The following is a 16945-nucleotide window of genomic DNA, read 5'->3' as shown; positions in this document are numbered from 1 at the left end:
GGGGCCACCTTGGATCCTCACCCCTGGGACAGGACCAGGATAAGGACTTAGTCAATGTTGAATGGAGTCAGAGATTCTAGATATCTCTGACACTGGGAATCATGGTGTCTTGGGAGCAATGCAGATTGGGGTAAACCCAGGCAGTATGGGAGCAGAGGGGTAAGGGATGTAGTCATAGAATTAGGAGGCAAAATCTGTGGATGGTCTGAGGAGGTAGGGAGCGAACCAGAGGACCCTTGGACTCTGGGGAGCGAGGGACCCCAGGGAGAGACTCACCTGGGATGAAGGTCCTTTACTGCCCTCCCTCATCAACCTTGCCTTCTGGCCAGTGCTGGGGTCTGTCTGTCTTGGAGTAGCCATCTTTGGGGCCTGGAGTTGGGGGAAGGAGAGGAAGAACCGTCCCATGTCCTTGCAGTGATGAGGATGTCTGTGTGCTAGTAGTACTCTGGAGTGCTGTCTCTTTTCATCCTCACAGTGAGGTGAGGCAGGTTCTGTCACTGTACCCATTTTAATGAGGAAGAAATTGAGGCCCAGAGAGCTCACATGGCACAGCCAGGATTGGACTGGGCTCTGGTGGGCATACACCTGGCATTAGGGGCTTCCCTTCCTCTGCCCTTAGGGCCTCTGAGATCCATCAACCTCCAACTTCAGGCCACAGTGATCAGGAAACCAGGAGTTTCTGGGCCAGGTGGGAGGGTGGAGTACTGGGCATTATCTCCTTCGGTGGCCTTGGGCTTCCCTGCTGGGCCATGGCCTCCTCATCTGGTGAGGATTTCTGGGGATTTCAAGGGAGAAATGGCTTTGGAAATTGTAAGGGGCAATGCAGATGTCTGTGTGGGGTCCCCGTGTCCCTGTTTATGGTCTCTTCCCCACCCTTGCATTGTAGAATACGCCATCCCAGAATGTATCCTTGTCCAACCAGCTCTGTGGTTTTGCTCATAGCTTTTCCTGCAGTTACCTGCTGCCTTACCTCCAAGATTCACCTGTAGAAATCCCCCTCCAACACTTCAAGATCAGTTTGGTGCCGTTGGTGCATAATGAGTGTTCTCTTACTGCCGTCTCCTCCAGGAAGGCTTCCCAGACCCCTCTGCCTTGCCCAGGCTTAATCCTGCTTGTAGAAGCCACCTGGCTCTTTGCCGCTGTCCAGCGCTGTGGTGCTGACCGCCCTCTACTCAGAGGCTCCCATTGCTTTTGCCTCTCCTCAGCCTAGGCACTGCCTTGAGGGCCGGGCTTGGTTTATGTGTCACCGCATCCACCCCTGGCATATAGCACGGGGCCTGGAATGCAGTTGGCATTGTTTGGTTGAAGGAATTGAGATTTCTTTACTCTTTCTGGGACCCAAGATAAAGGACCTTTCTGGCACCTGTGCCTTAGTGTTCCCAGAGTCCCAGGATAGGAGGAGTTCATCCATGGTAGAATGAAGCTGGGAGGGAAGGAAGAAGGGGGCTTTAAGTTGGATGCCAACTCTTGCTGTCTCCTACCCAGTTCTCCAAGGAGAAGTACATCCTGGACTCATCGCCAGAGAAACTCCACAAGGAATTGGAGGAGGAGCTCAAACTCAGTAGCACGGATCTCCGCAGCCATGCCTGGTACCATGGCCGCATCCCCCGAGAGGTGAGCAGGCCCCTAGCTGGGACTTCAACCCGGGACCCTCCCACCCACTGCCTTGGGCAGCCCCAGCCCTGGTTGCAGCCACCTGGGAGGCTCTGTCCTATTGCTTGGTGGGTTCAATCAGAATGGACTGGGATGAGGTCTAGCTCTGCCTTTTACTGACTGTGACCTTGAAGAAGTTGCTTCACCTCCCCGAGCCTCAGTATCTACTGCAAAGGGTTCTTGTGAAAATTAAATGAAATAATGCAGGTAAAATGTTTAACATGATGCTTGACACCATGAATGTTGGCCTTTGTTCTTATTGTTACTGTTATTGTCTGGTCTATATATCTGCCTTTTGTATAGTGAGTACCAATCTATATATCTGCCTTTTGTATAGTGAGTACCAATCTATATATCTGCCTTTTGTATAGTGAGTACCAATCTATATATCTGCCTTTTGTATAGTGAGTACCAATCTATATATCTGCCTTTTGCTTAGTGAGTACCAATCTTTGGGCTACTTAGTTTTGGCAAAGTTGAGTTTCTTGGCTGAGGTGACTTTATAAGCCACAGACTTAAGTTTATAGATCATTTGTTCCTTCTTTCATTCATGCTATAATCTTTGTCAAACACCAACTTTGCCAGAACCTGTGCTAAGCACCAAGGCGCAGAGATAGAAGAGGTGGTGGCTTCTTTTGATGGCTAATGGCCCAGGGTGGGGGGCTGAAAGTCAGAGCCTAGCGGAAGAAGCGCAATAATAGAGTGCCTAGTATGAATATGGGCAAGTCCTGAGGAGGGGACACTGAGGATGGAGGCCTTTGTGAGATAGTTAGGAGTTCATCAGGTGGGGCCAGGTGTGATGGCTCACGCCTGTAATCTCAGCACTTTAGGAGGCTGAGGCGGGCAGATCACCTGAGGTCAGGAGTTTGAGACCAGCCTGGCCCACATGGTGAAACCTTGTCTCTACTAAAAATATGAAAATTAGCCAGGTGTGGTGGCACGCACCTGTAAGCCAGCTACTCAGGAGGCTGAGGCAGGAGAATCACTTGAACCTGGGAGGCGGAGGTTGCAGTGAGTGGAGATTGTGCCACCACACTCCAGCTTGGGTGACAGAGTGAGACTCCATCTCAATAACAATAATAAGGCCGAGCATGGTGGCTCACGCCTGTAATCCCAGCACTTTGGGAGGCTGAGGCGGGCGGATCACAAGGTCAGGAGATCGAGACCATCCTGGCTAACACAGTGAAACCCCATCTCTACTAAAAATACAAAAAATCAGCTGGGCGTGGTGGTGGACACCTGTAGTCCCAGCTACTCGGGAGGCTGAGGCAGGAGAATAGCATGAACCCAGGAGGCGGAGCTTGCAGTGAGCTGAGATCGCACCACTGCACTCCAGCCTTGGCAACACAGCGAGACTCCGTCTCAAAAAATAATAATAATAATAATGATAATAATAAATAAAAATAAATAAATAATAAATAAACATCTGAAGTTCATCAGATGGACAAGGCAGGAATGGTGTTCCAGGACAAAAAAGCAGCTTGAGGGTGCAAGGGCCAGAGGCATGCCAGAGCACCGGGTGGTTGGAAGAATGAGGATTAGGAATTCACTCTGCCTAACCGGAACCCTGAGAAGGGATGGGTCTGAGACCTGGGTCTCAGATCAGCCATTCTCACTCCTCCAGACCCTGGGCCTCTGTGCCTTCCATTCCAAGGTGTTAGGTTCTCCCATTCCTGAGCCTCTGTGCTGTAGATCCAGGGCAGACCCACGGCCTCTGCCTGAGGTGCCCCCTCTGAACCTGGGTCATTGCATCCCCGCTCTCAGATGTCAGATGTGTCTCTGTTCACTGGGTCCTCTATACCCTGGATCTGGGCTTGCTGTCCCCCCTAATCCTGAGTTGCTCTGTCCCCCAGATCCTGGGTCTGACCCTCTTCTGGCCCTGTCCTACTCCAGCCTAACCATGCCTTCTGCAGGTCTCGGAGACCTTGGTACAACGCAACGGCGACTTCCTCATCCGGGACTCACTCACCAGCCTGGGTGACTATGTGCTCACGTGCCGCTGGCGCAACCAGGCCTTGCACTTCAAGATCAACAAGGTGGTGGTGAAGGCAGGCGAGAGCTACACACACATCCAGTACCTGTTTGAGCAGGAGAGCTTCGACCATGTGCCTGCCCTTGTGCGCTATCATGTGGGCAGCCGCAAGGCTGTGTCAGAGCAGAGTGGTGCCATCATCTACTGCCCGGTGAACCGCACCTTCCCACTGCGCTACCTCGAGGCCAGCTATGGCCTGGGACAGGGGAGTAGCAAGCCCGCCAGCCCTGTCAGCCCCTCAGGCCCCAAGGGCAGCCACATGAAGCGGCGCAGCGTCACCATGACCGACGGGCTCACTGCCGACAAGGTCACCCGCAGCGATGGCTGCCCCACCAGGTCAGCCAGGGCCCCATTTGTCAAATGGGGATGTGGGTAATGAGAGGGCTAGTGAGAAAGGGAAGGTCCAGGCACACTGAAATGGGATGAAATTACCCTCCTGGAGCCTCTGTGTGCAGGGAGGAATGGGAGGAAGGTTGGGCCATACTGTGTGGATGTACAGAATGAAGGACTTGCAGGGAGTCAGACCCAAGTGGCAGTCCCAGCTCTGCCACTTGCTGGCCATATGCCCTTGACCCTGTCACCTCTCCTTTATTATCTCCATGTTCCTACCTATAAAGGCTTTCATTCAAGCAGCCCTCCCTATGCCAGGGGAGCCCTGAGTCCTGAACCAGAGAGGGGCCTGGTCCCTGCCACCTGATGCCACCCCTCCATCCTACACAGCTAGGCCAAGGTGGGCATCCGAGCAGAGGGCTTTACAGCATGGAAATCACTGCACAGGGAATGGGATGTTCTCAGCAAATTTTAATTACACCTGGTTGTCTCTGGGGCTAAAACCAGGCCCTGGATGCCAGGAAAAGCCACAGCAGCTGCTGGTTCCTGAGATCCTACTAAGTGTTAAGTGCTGTACGTGGCCAATCTCATCAACACCCACTTCCTCCTGGGAGGTGGGTCCTGCCCATACACCCAATTTGTAGATGAGGACATAGGCTTTAAGGGGGGAAGCTGCTTGCTAGAGAGTGGTAGGATCAAGATTCGAACCCAGGTCTATAGAATCTGAAGTCTGTGCCCCAGGTTTCTGTGGCTTCCCTGGCTATTTGCAGAGATCCGCTGTCCTGTGCCACCTGCACTTGGATAGGCCCTTGAGGCCCTATCTCCCTGGGGCTGGGTTGGGTGCTCCCAGTCAAGGAATTGATGAATGGATACCCTGTGGGCAGCAGCCACTTGGCCTGTGGTTTGGAGCCAGTAAACATAATGGTGCCAGGATCCACAGACCATGTGTGCCTGAGGCATCCTGAGCATAGTTGGGAGCAGTGAGGAGAGGTCAGGATGGTGGGCCTACTTCCTAAGGCTCCCCACTCTTCCTGCTAGCCCCTCTCCCCAGACCGTTCTCCAGGTCGGAGGAAAGATTCTGCTTATCAAGCTAAGGGCACTAGTGAGGAGCCGTGTCTGCCCAGAGAATGGTTGTAGTCGACTAATTTGCACAAAGGCACCTTGTGGGGTGTTGAATTCTGGCCTGTACCCCCTTTCCCATCCCCTCCTCCTCGGGAAAGGAGAGGAACAGAGGAGCGTGAGAAGTGTTGGCTCAGCTGGGTGTCCCCAAGCCTCATCCTCAGGCTGTTCTAAGCTTCGTGGGAGGGGAAGCTGGGTAGGAATGGAGGAGAGCAGGGTCATGTGGAGGATACCGACTAGGAACTGGGCTGATGGCCAAGCACGGTGGCTCGTGCCTGTAATCCCAGCACTTTGGGAGGGTGAGGTGGGCAGATCACCTGAGATCAGAAGTTCAAGACAAGCCTGTCCAACATGGTGAAACCCCATCTCTACTAAAAATACAAAAAATTAGCCAGGCTTGGTGGCGGGCACCTGTAATCCCAGCTACTTGGAGGCTGAAGCAGGAGAATGTCTTGAATCCGGGAGGTGGGTTCAGCAGTTGCAGTGAGCTGAAATCACGCCATGGCACTCCAGCCTGGGCGACAGAGTGAGACTCCATCTCCAAAAAAAAAAGGAAGAAACCAGGCGTGCTCGCCACCAGGGTTCCTAGCTCTGCTCCTGACTCCCTATGTCCCCTCCCTCCTCTGGGCTTCAGGTTTTTTTGTACCTGTCAGTCGGGAGGTTGGATTTGATAATCTCCAAGCCTTCTCTGCCTCTGAAGTTCAAGGTGAAGAGGTGGGGGGTCCCAGAGGCAGGCTGAGGCCCCTGACCTCTGGGCTCCCTGCCCACGATGGTGTCTGCTCCACAGTACGTCGCTGCCCCGCCCTCGGGACTCCATCCGCAGCTGTGCCCTCAGCATGGACCAGATCCCGGACCTGCACTCACCCATGTCGTCCATCTCCGAGAGCCCTAGCTCCCCTGCCTACAGCACTGGTATGGCCAGCAGAGGGGGTGGACCAGCAGGTGGAGGGAATCTGTTGTTGAAGACTTCTGTAACCTATGTGTGGTTATGTGTGTTTTCGCCTCTTTTCTGAGGCAAGACCTTTACTAAGAGCAGTAATTGACACTGGAAACCTGCTAGAACTGTTGATATCAACATATAAGATGTACCCATGGATTGTTTATTTAGCAACTATTTATTTATTTATTTATTTATTTTCGAGGCAGTTTTGCTCCTGTTGCCCAAGCTGGAGTGCAGTGGTGGGATCTTGGCTTACTGCAACCTCCGTCTCCTGGGTTTGAGTGATTCTCCTGCCTCAGTCTCCCAAGTAGCTGGGATTACAGGTGTCCACCACCACGGCTGGCTAATTTTTCTATTTTTAGTAGAGACGGTGTTTCACCATGTTGGCCAGAGTGGTCTCGAACTCCTGACCTCAGGTGATCCACCTGCCTCGGCTTCCCACAGTGCTGGGATTACAGGCGTGTGCCACCATGCCCGGCTAATTTTTATGTTTTTAGTAGAGACAGGGTTTCACCATGTTGGCCAGGCTGGTCTCGAACTCCTGACCTCAGGTGATCCGCCCACCTTGGCCTCCCAAAATGCTGGGATTACAGTCATGAGCCACTACGCCCGGCCTCTATTTTTCTTAATAGACTTTATTTTTTAGAGCAGTTTTGGGTTCACAGCAAAATTAAGTGGAAAGTACAGAACACTGTGCTTTCTTATAAATACGAAGAAAGTTTCTATGTTAGAAACATTCCAATAGGTCATTTCTGGAAAAAAATGAAAAGAATGTTTTCAACAGGCCATATTGTCCACGTGGCAGGCCAAGTGTCATGAGAAGGGGCTGTCTCAGGAGGAACTTTTGCCTAGGGTGGCATTCCATTGAAGTCTTGCTGTCTTTATCAGTTGTCACAAATCCTTCCCTAAATACAGAGCCACCAACTTTGTCATAACTGCAAACTTAATTTCAAAGCAATACTCCTGAGTATAAAACCTAAAATTCCTTGCCAGAATGACTTATTGGACAATTTCTAAGCAATCTGGTATAGTAAAGCAGCCCAGATGTCAAGACTTAAATCCCGGCTGTACTGCTTGCTGGCTCGGTGACCTTGGGCAGGTCAGTGCACCTCTCTGAGCTTCACTTTTCTCATCTGTAGAATAAGGATTATAAAAGTACTTACTTCATAGGACATTGAAAGGGTTAAATAGACTGAGGTACAAAGAAGGGTCTTGCAGGCACTAAGAGCTCAGTAAATATCGTCTTTGAGGTTTGATGATGGTTTTACCGTGGTTATGTCTCCAGCATGTCGCCAGCTCCTGGGCACACAATGTATAGCAACAAATCATTATTGCTAATTCAGGCCGGGCGCGGTGGCACACATCTGTAATCCCAGCTACTCTGGAGGCTGAGGCACAAGGATTGCTTGAACCTGGGAGGCGGGGGTTGCAACGAGCTGAGACCGTGCCATTGCACTCCAGCCTAGGCAACAGAGTGAGACTGACTCAAAAAAAAAAAAAAAAAAAAAATTAGCTGGGCATTGTGGCACATGACTGTAATCCCAGTTATTCGGGAGGCTGAGGGTTAAGAATTGAAGAATTGCTTAAACCCAGGAGGTGGAGGTTGCAGTGAGCCTAGATGGCGCCACTGCACTTCAGCCTGGGCAACAGAACGAGACACTGACTCAAAAAAAAAAAAAGGAAATAATTATTGCTAATTCGCTGAGAAACAATCGCATGTGGCACCAGAAACTCCAGCAGGTACTCAGCTTCCCTGGATCACTGAAGCTCCTCCAAGCAGTGGGTCCCCAAGGCTGCAGCAGCCTCAGGGTGGGGCCATGCAAACTCCTGGGTCCTGGTGATTTCAGAGCATCACCTGGGCTGGTCCGCTTGCCAGAGTCAGCTGGCCCTGGTCTCTGGTGATGCAGGGAGGTGGGGACATCACCTCTGTACTCCCTACAAGGAGTGAGGGTGCCTGCTCTTTGGGAAGGGGTGCGGGAATCTCACTTTGGTGGGGAGTTGCTATAACGGGGCCTCTCTCTCTTTCTGCAGTAACCCGTGTCCATGCCGCCCCTGCAGCCCCTTCTACCACAGCACTGCCTGCCTCCCCTGTCACCCGCCGTTCCAGTGAGCCCCAGCTGTGTCCCGGAAGTGCCCCAAAGACCCATGGGGAGTCAGACAAGGGCCCCCACACCAGCCCCTCCCACACCCTCTGCAAGACCTCCCCGTCACCATCACTCAGCAGCTACAGTGACCCGGACTCTGGCCACTACTGCCAGCTCCAGCCTCCCGTGCGTGGCAGCCGAGAGTGGGCAGCAGTTGAGGCCTCCAGCCGGCAGGCCGGGAGCTATGGGGAGAGGCTAAAGGAACTGTCAGAAAATGGGGCCCCCGAGGAGGACTGCGGCAAGACCTTCACAGTCCCTATCGTGGAAGTCACTTCTTCCTTCAACCCGGCCACCTTCCAGTCACTACTGATCCCCAGGGATAACCGACCGCTGGAGGTGGGCCTTCTGCGCAAGGTCAAGGAGCTGCTGGCAGAGGTGGATGCCCGGACGCTGGCCCGGCATGTCACCAAGGTGGACTGCCTGGTAGGTGTTGGCTGTGCACTGGGGTGGAGGGAGCATCTCTGTTCTATGGGGCAGGGCAGTGAGAAACTGGCTTCCAGATTCCCCAAGTACAACAGGTGGGCCTGGATTCTAGCTCCATGGCTGTCGTTTGCCTGCTCTGTGACTCTGGGCTGGTCATTTAGCCTCACTGGTCCTCCAGTTTCTCCTTTAAAAAGCACATAAGGCTGGGGGTGGTTGCTCATGCCTGAATCCCAGCACTTCAGGAGGCCAAGGCGGGCGGATCACCTGAGGTGAGGAGTTCAAGACCAGCCCAGCCAACATGGGAAACCCCATCTCTATTAAAAATACAAAAATTAGCTAGGTGTCGTCGTGGGCACCTGTAATCCCAGCTACTTGGAAGGCTGAGGCAGGAGAATCACTTGAACCTGGGAGGTGGAGGTTGCAGTGAGCCGAGATCGCACCAGTGCACTCCAGCCTGGGCAACAGAACGACACTATTCAAACACACACACACACACACACACACACACACACACACACACACACACATAAGATATCCTTGCTTCCTCCAGATGTCAGTTTGGCTACAACTGGGCAGACCTGAAACCCAGTGGTCTCTGGCTCCCTGAGGCACTTGGGGACACTTCTGTAGTGTGCCATAGAGCCTCTTGAGGGTTAGCCAGCTTGTCCTGGGACTAGAAAAGGCCCGACTCTCCGCCCCCACCCCCGCCCCCCCAGTGAACAAATAAGCAGAAATCATTACCTCCTCGGCCCGTAAGTTGTCAATGCCCGGGCCTTAGCTGTGTTGAATCATTGAACATCTGAAGACCCCAGTTCTCTCTGTGCCTCAGTTTCTCCTTTCTTGGGAGAAACGGATCATTGGGTTATACTGGTCTCAGAGCGCGGGAAGCAAGAGTCAAGGCAGAGATGTTGCTCCATGAAGAGTCTAGGGTGGCAGGGAGGACCCAGGTTCTAGGCCCAGTGTGTGACCTTGGGCAAGCCCATTCCCTGCCCGGGCTTCAGGGTTTCCCTCTGCAATGGACAAGTATCCGGCTCTTAACCTTAACTGAATATTTATTTATTTATTTTATTTTTATTTTTTGAGATGGAGTCTCATTCTGTCACCCAGGCTGGAGTGCAGTGGCGTGATCTCGGCTCACTGCAACCTCTGCCTCCTGGGTTCAAGCGATTCTCCTGCCCCAGCCTCCTGAGTAGCTGGACTACAGGTACACGCCACTGTACCCGGCTAATTTTTGAATTTTTGGTAGCGATGGGATTTCGCCATGTTGGCCAGGCTGGTCACGAACTCCTGAACTCAGGCGATCTGCCCACGTCGGCCTCCCAAAGTGCTGGCATTACAGGCATGAGCCACCCCGCCCGGCTGACCTTAACTGAATATTTAATATGCCAGGCACCTCTGGGCATTTTCCTATTAATTCTCACTTCACAGATGGGGAAACTGAGGCTCGTTGAGAAAGGCAGAGTCACTTGCTCCATATCAGAGGGTTAGTGGTGGAACTGGAATTCAAACTCCGCCTTCCAACCAGGCTACCCACTTAGATAAAGCTCTCTGACTCCCAGATGGCTGGGGCCAGCCCTGACAGGATATTAATCAGCCCTCTGGGCGTCTTTGCAGGTTGCTAGGATACTGGGCGTTACCAAGGAGATGCAGACCCTAATGGGAGTCCGCTGGGGCATGGAACTGCTCACCCTCCCCCATGGCCGGCAACTACGCCTAGACCTGCTGGAAAGGTGAGACAGCGCCGGCACCCGGGGACTCTCGGGGAACCCCCGGCTACCGCACTCCCCGCTGGACAGGGCGGGTTGGCCAATCACAGCCTCAGCTCGGCTCCCAGGGCTCTGGCCACGCCTCCCATCCCATTGACCAATCGCAACCCCGATAACCCGCTCTAAGCAAGCTGATTTCCCAAAGACTGAATCCTGTATCCCCGCATTCGCCTTCCTTTCGCATCCCCTTGACCAATCATCCCCTTGACTATCAGCCTGGCCTCGCCTATCAGCTCGGGGTCCTCCTTGTTCATTCTTAAAACTGCTCTGCGTGGCCGGGCGCGGTGGCTCAAGCCTGTAATCCCAGCATGTTGGGAGGCTAAGGCGGGCGGATCACCTGAGGTCAGGAGTTCGAGACCAGCCTGGCCAACATGGCGAAACCCCATCTCTACTAAAAATTAGCAGGGCGTGGTGGTGCGCGTCTGTAATCCCAGCTACTCTTGAGGCTGAGGCAGGAGAATCGCTTAAGCCCAGGAAGCGGAGGTTGCAGTTAGCCGGGATCGAGCCATTGCACTCCATACTGGGCGACGAGCGAGACTCTGTCTCAAAAAACAAACAAAAACAAAAAACAAACTGCTCTGCGTGACGCATTTCCCTGTTCACCCACAGCTCTGGCCCCGCCCCTGATTTATGCTGACCAGTCAGAAGCCTGGGGCCTTGTTTTCCACGCTCTGGCCCCGCCCCCTTATCCCATTGACCCTTACAATCTCTCACGTTGGCTCCGCCCTCCGCCCCTCCCGGCCCAACCACAGGCAGCGCCCCAGGCCTGCACCCCTCACCCCTGTCCCTGAGTCCGCCGCCTCCTACCCCGCTGCTCTGACAGGTTCCACACCATGTCCATCATGCTGGCCGTGGACATCCTGGGGTGCACTGGCTCTGCGGAGGAGCGGGCAGCACTGCTGCACAAGACCATTCAGCTGGCGGCAGAGCTGCGGGGGACTATGGGCAACATGTTCAGCTTCGCGGCGGTCATGGGTGCCCTGGACATGGCCCAGGTACTGAGAGCCGCGCAGAGCCGGCATCCGGTACACTGTCTGGAAGAGCCCTGGGGTGCCTTTGGGATGACTGTGTATGGAATCAGGAGGAGCTTTGGAGTTTCTGGGCACCATTAGTGAGAGTACCCGGGAGAACTGAGTTCTGCAAGTGCCGACCCACAGCAAGTTCTTCTCCTTCTCTGGGCCTCAGTTTCCTCGCTTGTAAAATAAAACGAATGAGGAGCATTATATGAGTTTAAAGAATAAGAATAGGCCGGGCGCCGTGGCTCATACCTATAATCCCAGCACTTTGGGAGGCTGAGGCGGGCGGATCACGAGGTCAGGAGTTCAAGACCAGCCTGGCCAATATGGTGAAACCCCGTTTCTACTAAAAAGTACAAAAAATTAGCCGGGCATGGTGGTGCGCGCCTGTAATCCCAGCTGCTCAGGAGGCTAAGGCAGGGGAATCGCTTGAACCAGGGAGGCGGAGGTTTCAGTGAGCCGAGATCACGCTTCTGCACTCCACCCTGGGCAACAGAGTGAGACTCTGTCTCAAAAAAAAAAAAAAAAAAGAATAAAGTGGCAACCATTTAGTGAGTATTTCTTATAGGCTAGGTGGTATACTAAGTACTTAACCAGCACTGATTCCTCAGAACCATCTCATGAAGTAGGTGCCTTCAGCGTCCACATTTTACAAATGGAGTGTTTGAGACAGCGTAGTCCTTGCCTAAGGTCACACGGTCAGAGGCTGAAAGAATTAGGACTTGAACCAGGTCTGGCTGACTTCAGAGCTGAGCCTGCCTCTCCTATGTCTAATAAATAAGAACAACGGCCAGGCGTGGTGGCTTATGCCTGTAATTCCAGCACTTTGGGAGGCTGAGGAGGGAGGGCAGATCACCTGAGGTCAGGAGTTGGAGACCCGTCTGAGCAACATGGTGACACCTGTCTCTACTAAAAATACAGAAAAATTAGCCGGATGTGGTGGTGCATGTCTGTAGTCTCAGCTACTCAGGAGGCTGAGGCAGGAGAATTGCGTGAGGTTCCACCTCCACCAGGAGGTGGAGGTTGCAGTGAGCCGAGATTGCGCCACTGCACTCCAGCCTGGGCGACAGAACGAGACTCCATCTCAATAAATAAATAAATAAGAACAACAAGGTCCCAGAGGCAGTGTCCTGGATTCAACTCCCAGCTCTGCCACTTTTTTTAAGAATAACCTTGGGCAAGTCATTCCCCTCTCTTGAGTCTTAGTTCCCTAATCTGTAAAATGGGTTTTTGTGAGAGCTTCATGGTAGACATGAAAAGCAGTCATCACTGTCCCTAGTACACAAAGGATGGCCATAATAATAATAATGATCCCACATCTGGGTGTCCACTCAGCAGGGCAGCAGGGTGGCCCCTGCAGGCCCTCTGCCTGGCTGGTCTCTCACAGTTTGGCCTCCCCAGATTTCTCGACTGGAGCAGACATGGGTGACCCTGCGGCAGCGACACACGGAGGGTGCCATCCTGTACGAGAAGAAGCTCAAGCCTTTTCTCAAGAGCCTCAACGAGGGCAAAGGTACTTTCTTGTTGTGTGACCTTGGACAGGTTGCAGCCCTCCCTGGGGTCCCAGCATGGACAGTGATGAGAGCCTGGCTGAGCTCTGTGCAAGCTACTTTCCCTGAGCTCACTGTCCCTGCTGGCGGCTGTGTCAGCCTTGTTCACGTCCAGGCTCAGCCCTTGGGGCTGGGCCAGGGCTGCAGTGGGTTCAGTTGGGGGAATCCGAAAGGAAGGGTTTGTCCCAGGAGTCAGAAGCCCTTGGGGCTCTCTCCGGGACCTCAGCCAGGCCAGTTCCCCCCTGCACCTCGGCTTCCAGGACTGCAGTGGATGGTGGGCACTACAGGATCTCTAAGCGCCTGCTGCCTTTCTCCCTGCAGAAGGCCCGCCGCTGAGCAACACCACGTTTCCTCATGTGCTGCCCCTCATCACCCTGCTGGAGTGTGACTCGGCCCCACCCGAGGGCCCTGAGCCCTGGGGCAGCACGGAGCATGGCGTGGAGGTGGTGCTGGCCCACCTGGAGGCTGCCCGGACAGTGGCACACCACGGAGGCCTGTACCACACCAATGCTGAGGTCAAGCTGCAGGGTGAGTGGCGGGTGGCATCTTCGGGTGCTTGCAGGCCTGGGCCTCCCTCCACCTGCCTCACTGTTTCCCTTTCCTCCAAGGCATCCATTCACATTTCTGCACTCCTCTGTCCTGCCCTATCTCCCTGACCCCTTCCTCTCATGTCTTTTCTTTTCTTTTCTTTTCTTTTCTTTTCTTTTCTTTTCTTTTCTTTTCTTTTCTTTTCTTTTCTTTTCTTTTCTTTTCTTTTCTTTTCGAGATGGAGTCTTACACTGTCACCCACGCTGGAGTGCAGTGGCACAATCTCAGCTCACTGCAACCTCCACCTTCCAGGTTCAAGGGAATCTCCTGCCTCAGCCTCTCGAGTAACTGCAATTGCAGGCATGGGCCACCATACCTGGCTAATTTTTTGTACTTTTAGTAGAGGCGGGGTTCCACCATGTTGGGCAGGCTGGTCTTGAACTCCCGACCTCAGGTGATCCGCCTGCCTCAGCCTCCCAAAGTGCTGGGATTACAGGTGTGAGCCACCGCGCCTGGCCTAAAATTTATGTATATTTCTTAGGAAATAATTTGGAACTTAACAGAAAAATATGAAAAAAGAAAAAAATCACCAAAAATCTGCAAACATATTTAACATTAGTATTTTATGGTCTAGTCATTTTTAAATTATACGCTGCAAATAACAGGACAAAGATGCTAAACTCCAGGGTCATGTTGATTCACAAACCTTGTTGGATCCCTGGCGGAGTTGAGGGGAGGTCCCTAACAGGGGGTCCCTGAAGAATGCTAGGGCTCTGGACAGGAACCCCAGCCTCTGGCCTGACCCTATGCCTCAACACTGCAGGGTTCCAGGCCCGGCCGGAGCTCCTGGAGGTGTTCAGCACGGAGTTCCAGATGCGCCTCCTCTGGGGCAGTCAGGGTGCCAGCAGCAGTCAGGCCCGGCGCTATGAGAAGTTCGACAAGGTCCTCACTGCCCTGTCCCACAAGCTGGAGCCTGCCGTCCGCTCCAGCGAGCTGTGATCCCAGGGACGTTTCCCCTCTGCAGCTGCAGACAGCGTCAGGGGCAGAGGGGCACAGACCTTTCCCCAGAGCACCCCAAGGACACTGTGATCAACCCGAGAATGTTCTGGGTTCAACTCAAGCATCTCCCTTGCACCTCCAGGGTCCTGTGTGGACCCTGGGTTCCATCCCACCTGCTACACGCTCACCAGGTCTCCGTTGAGGAAGAACAGGAACGCCGGTTCCCCCACCAGCTTTTGCTGCTCCCCTTCCTGCTGGGGTTCCCTGTTTTCGAGCCATGGGAGGCAGGCTGCTCACGCCTCCTCACTCTCCGTCTGTCCCTCACCCACACCAAGGCCTCCATCTCACTGTAAATAAGTCTCTGTGTTCTGTAAATAGATGTACAGAAGCCATGTTATTTCTTTCATATAATAAACTTTTATGACTCTTTATTCTGTCTCTCGGGCTCCTGGGGTAGAAGGAAGCACCTTTTCTCAGGTAAAAGGTAGAAAACTTCATTCAACAAATGTTGTGAGTGAGTGGCCAGTATCTGGGGCCAGTGGCATGGGAGTAAGAAGAATTTACCAAGACAGTTGTAGGTAAAGAAAGGCAAATTTATTAGAGAAAGCATGAAAATGCATTGCAAGGTAGCGATGGGCAGATCAGAAGAAGAGGAGCTGACTGCAAAGAGACAAAGCCTTGCTGTGAGTTTTTATGGGATGGCATTTCTGCTGTGTGCTCAACAGGGCTTTCTGCAGTACTGATAACACCAAGGTTGCAGTGGGCTAACCTACAGGTGTCTGGTGAGAAGTTGGGCACAGGAGGGCTGTGTGACCTGAACTATCAAGAAGGTAGACATCTGGCCGGGCGCGGTGGCTCAAGCCTGTAATCCCAGCACTTTGGGAGGCCGAGGTGGGTGGATCACGAGGTCAGGAGATCGAGACCATCCTGGCTAACATGGTGAAACCTCGTCTCTACTAAAAATACAAAAAATTAGCTGGGCGTGGTGGTGGACGCCTGTAGTCCCAGCTACTTGGGAGGCTGAGGCAGGAGAATGGCATGAACCCGGGAGGTGCAGCTTACAGTGAGCCAAGATCGCATCACTGCACTCCAGCCCGGGTGACAGAGCGAGACTCTGTCTCCAAAAAAAAAAAAAAAAGGCCGACTTTGAGCTTATCTGCTTTCTCTTTTTGCTTTCCCCTGGTCCCGTCAGCATGACTCATTTTCCCTAATTAGGACTTCACAACAAATACTTCTTCAGCACCTGCAACAGTCCAGATTGTGCCAGGAGCCAGGGTTACAACAAGTATGAAAACCCAGTCCTTGCTCTCTGGGAGCTCACAGACCAGTGGGAGAGAGAAACAGCTAATTCCAACCCAGTGCTCCTACCCCCTGCCCTGCCCCGGGATGCCATGGCAACAGTTCCCACAAATGCACAACCAAAAATCCAAGGATTTGGGGTGGAAGGGCTTTTTGAAATCTATGATCCCAACTCCCCTCTGGAAGACTTGATACCTGAGAGGAGAAGGGACTTTTCCCGGGTCATAGCAGCAGAGTGGGAAAGGCTCCACCTGGCTTCCCGGACCCAGACTTCTCTCCTTTTTTTCCTTGATAGTGGAAAGTACTCATTTTCTTTTTCTTTCTTTTTTTTTTTTTTTTTTTTTTTTTTTTTTGAGACGGAGTCTCGCTCTGTGGCTGGAGTCTCGCTCCAGCCCAGGCTGGAGTGCAGTGGCGGGACCTCAGCTCACTGCAAGCTCCGCCTCCTGGGTTCACGCCGTTCTCCTGCCTCAGCCTCCCGAGTAGCTGGGACTACAGGGGCCCGCCACCTCTCCCGGCTAATTTTTTTGGTATTTTTAGTGGAGACGGGGTTTCACCGTGTTAGCCAGGATGGTCTCGATCTTCTGACCTTGTGATCCGCCCGCCTCGGCCTCCCAAAGTGCTGGGATTACAGGCGTGAGCCACCGCGCCCGGCTCATTTTCTTTTTCTTTTCTTTTTTCTTTCTTTCTTTCTTTTCTCTCTCCTTCCTCCCTCCCTCCCTTCCTCCCTTCCTTCCTTCCTTCTTCCTTTCCTTTCCTTCCCTTTTTGTTTTTTTCTTTTTCTTTTTGAGACGGAGTTTCACTTATGTCACTGCAACCTCCGCCTCCCGGGTTAAAGTGATTCTCCCGCCTCAGCGTCCAGAGTAGGCAGGATTACAGGCACCTGCTACCACGCCCGGCTAAGTTTTGTATTTTTAGTGGAGACGAGGTTTCGCCATGTTGATTCGTCCACCTCGGCCTCCCAAAGCGCTGGGATTATAGGCATGAGCCACCGCACCCAGCGCAACTACTTCTTTCTTTTCAGGCTTTGATATTTGGCCCCCTAAGCCTTGGTGTGTGTGTGTGTGTGTGTGTGTGTGTGTGACTATGTGTTGAGGTTGGTAGGGACAGGGTCTTTGAGGTGGGCCATGAAGGCTGTTGTCTTGGTTC

General features: G+C 53.0%; 1 protein-coding gene across 4 annotated transcripts in view; it reads left to right on the top strand.

Moving 5' to 3' along the window:
* SH2D3C (SH2 domain containing 3C) overlaps nucleotides 1–14931 on the top strand; it is a 47781-nt gene extending 32850 nt beyond the window's left edge. For all 4 annotated transcript variants that reach the window (XM_030919144.1, XM_010367831.2, XM_010367832.2 and 1 more), the window contains 9 exons: nucleotides 1486–1614; nucleotides 3567–4021; nucleotides 5922–6046; nucleotides 8106–8641; nucleotides 10256–10371; nucleotides 11231–11402; nucleotides 12825–12936; nucleotides 13295–13501; nucleotides 14325–14931. In XM_030919144.1, coding sequence (XP_030775004.1) covers nucleotides 1486–1614; nucleotides 3567–4021; nucleotides 5922–6046; nucleotides 8106–8641; nucleotides 10256–10371; nucleotides 11231–11402; nucleotides 12825–12936; nucleotides 13295–13501; nucleotides 14325–14500 — 2028 coding nt within the window. In that variant the 3' untranslated portion in view covers nucleotides 14501–14931. The remainder of the gene's footprint in view (nucleotides 1–1485; nucleotides 1615–3566; nucleotides 4022–5921; nucleotides 6047–8105; nucleotides 8642–10255; nucleotides 10372–11230; nucleotides 11403–12824; nucleotides 12937–13294; nucleotides 13502–14324) is intronic.
* Nucleotides 14932–16945: the final 2014 nt, after the last annotated feature.

This window comes from Rhinopithecus roxellana, chromosome 16 (assembly GCF_007565055.1).
Source record: "Rhinopithecus roxellana isolate Shanxi Qingling chromosome 16, ASM756505v1, whole genome shotgun sequence".
NCBI lineage: Eukaryota > Metazoa > Chordata > Mammalia > Primates > Cercopithecidae > Rhinopithecus > Rhinopithecus roxellana.
The sequence above is the reverse complement of the archived record's forward strand: the minus strand, read 5'-3'. Positions and strand labels throughout refer to the sequence as shown.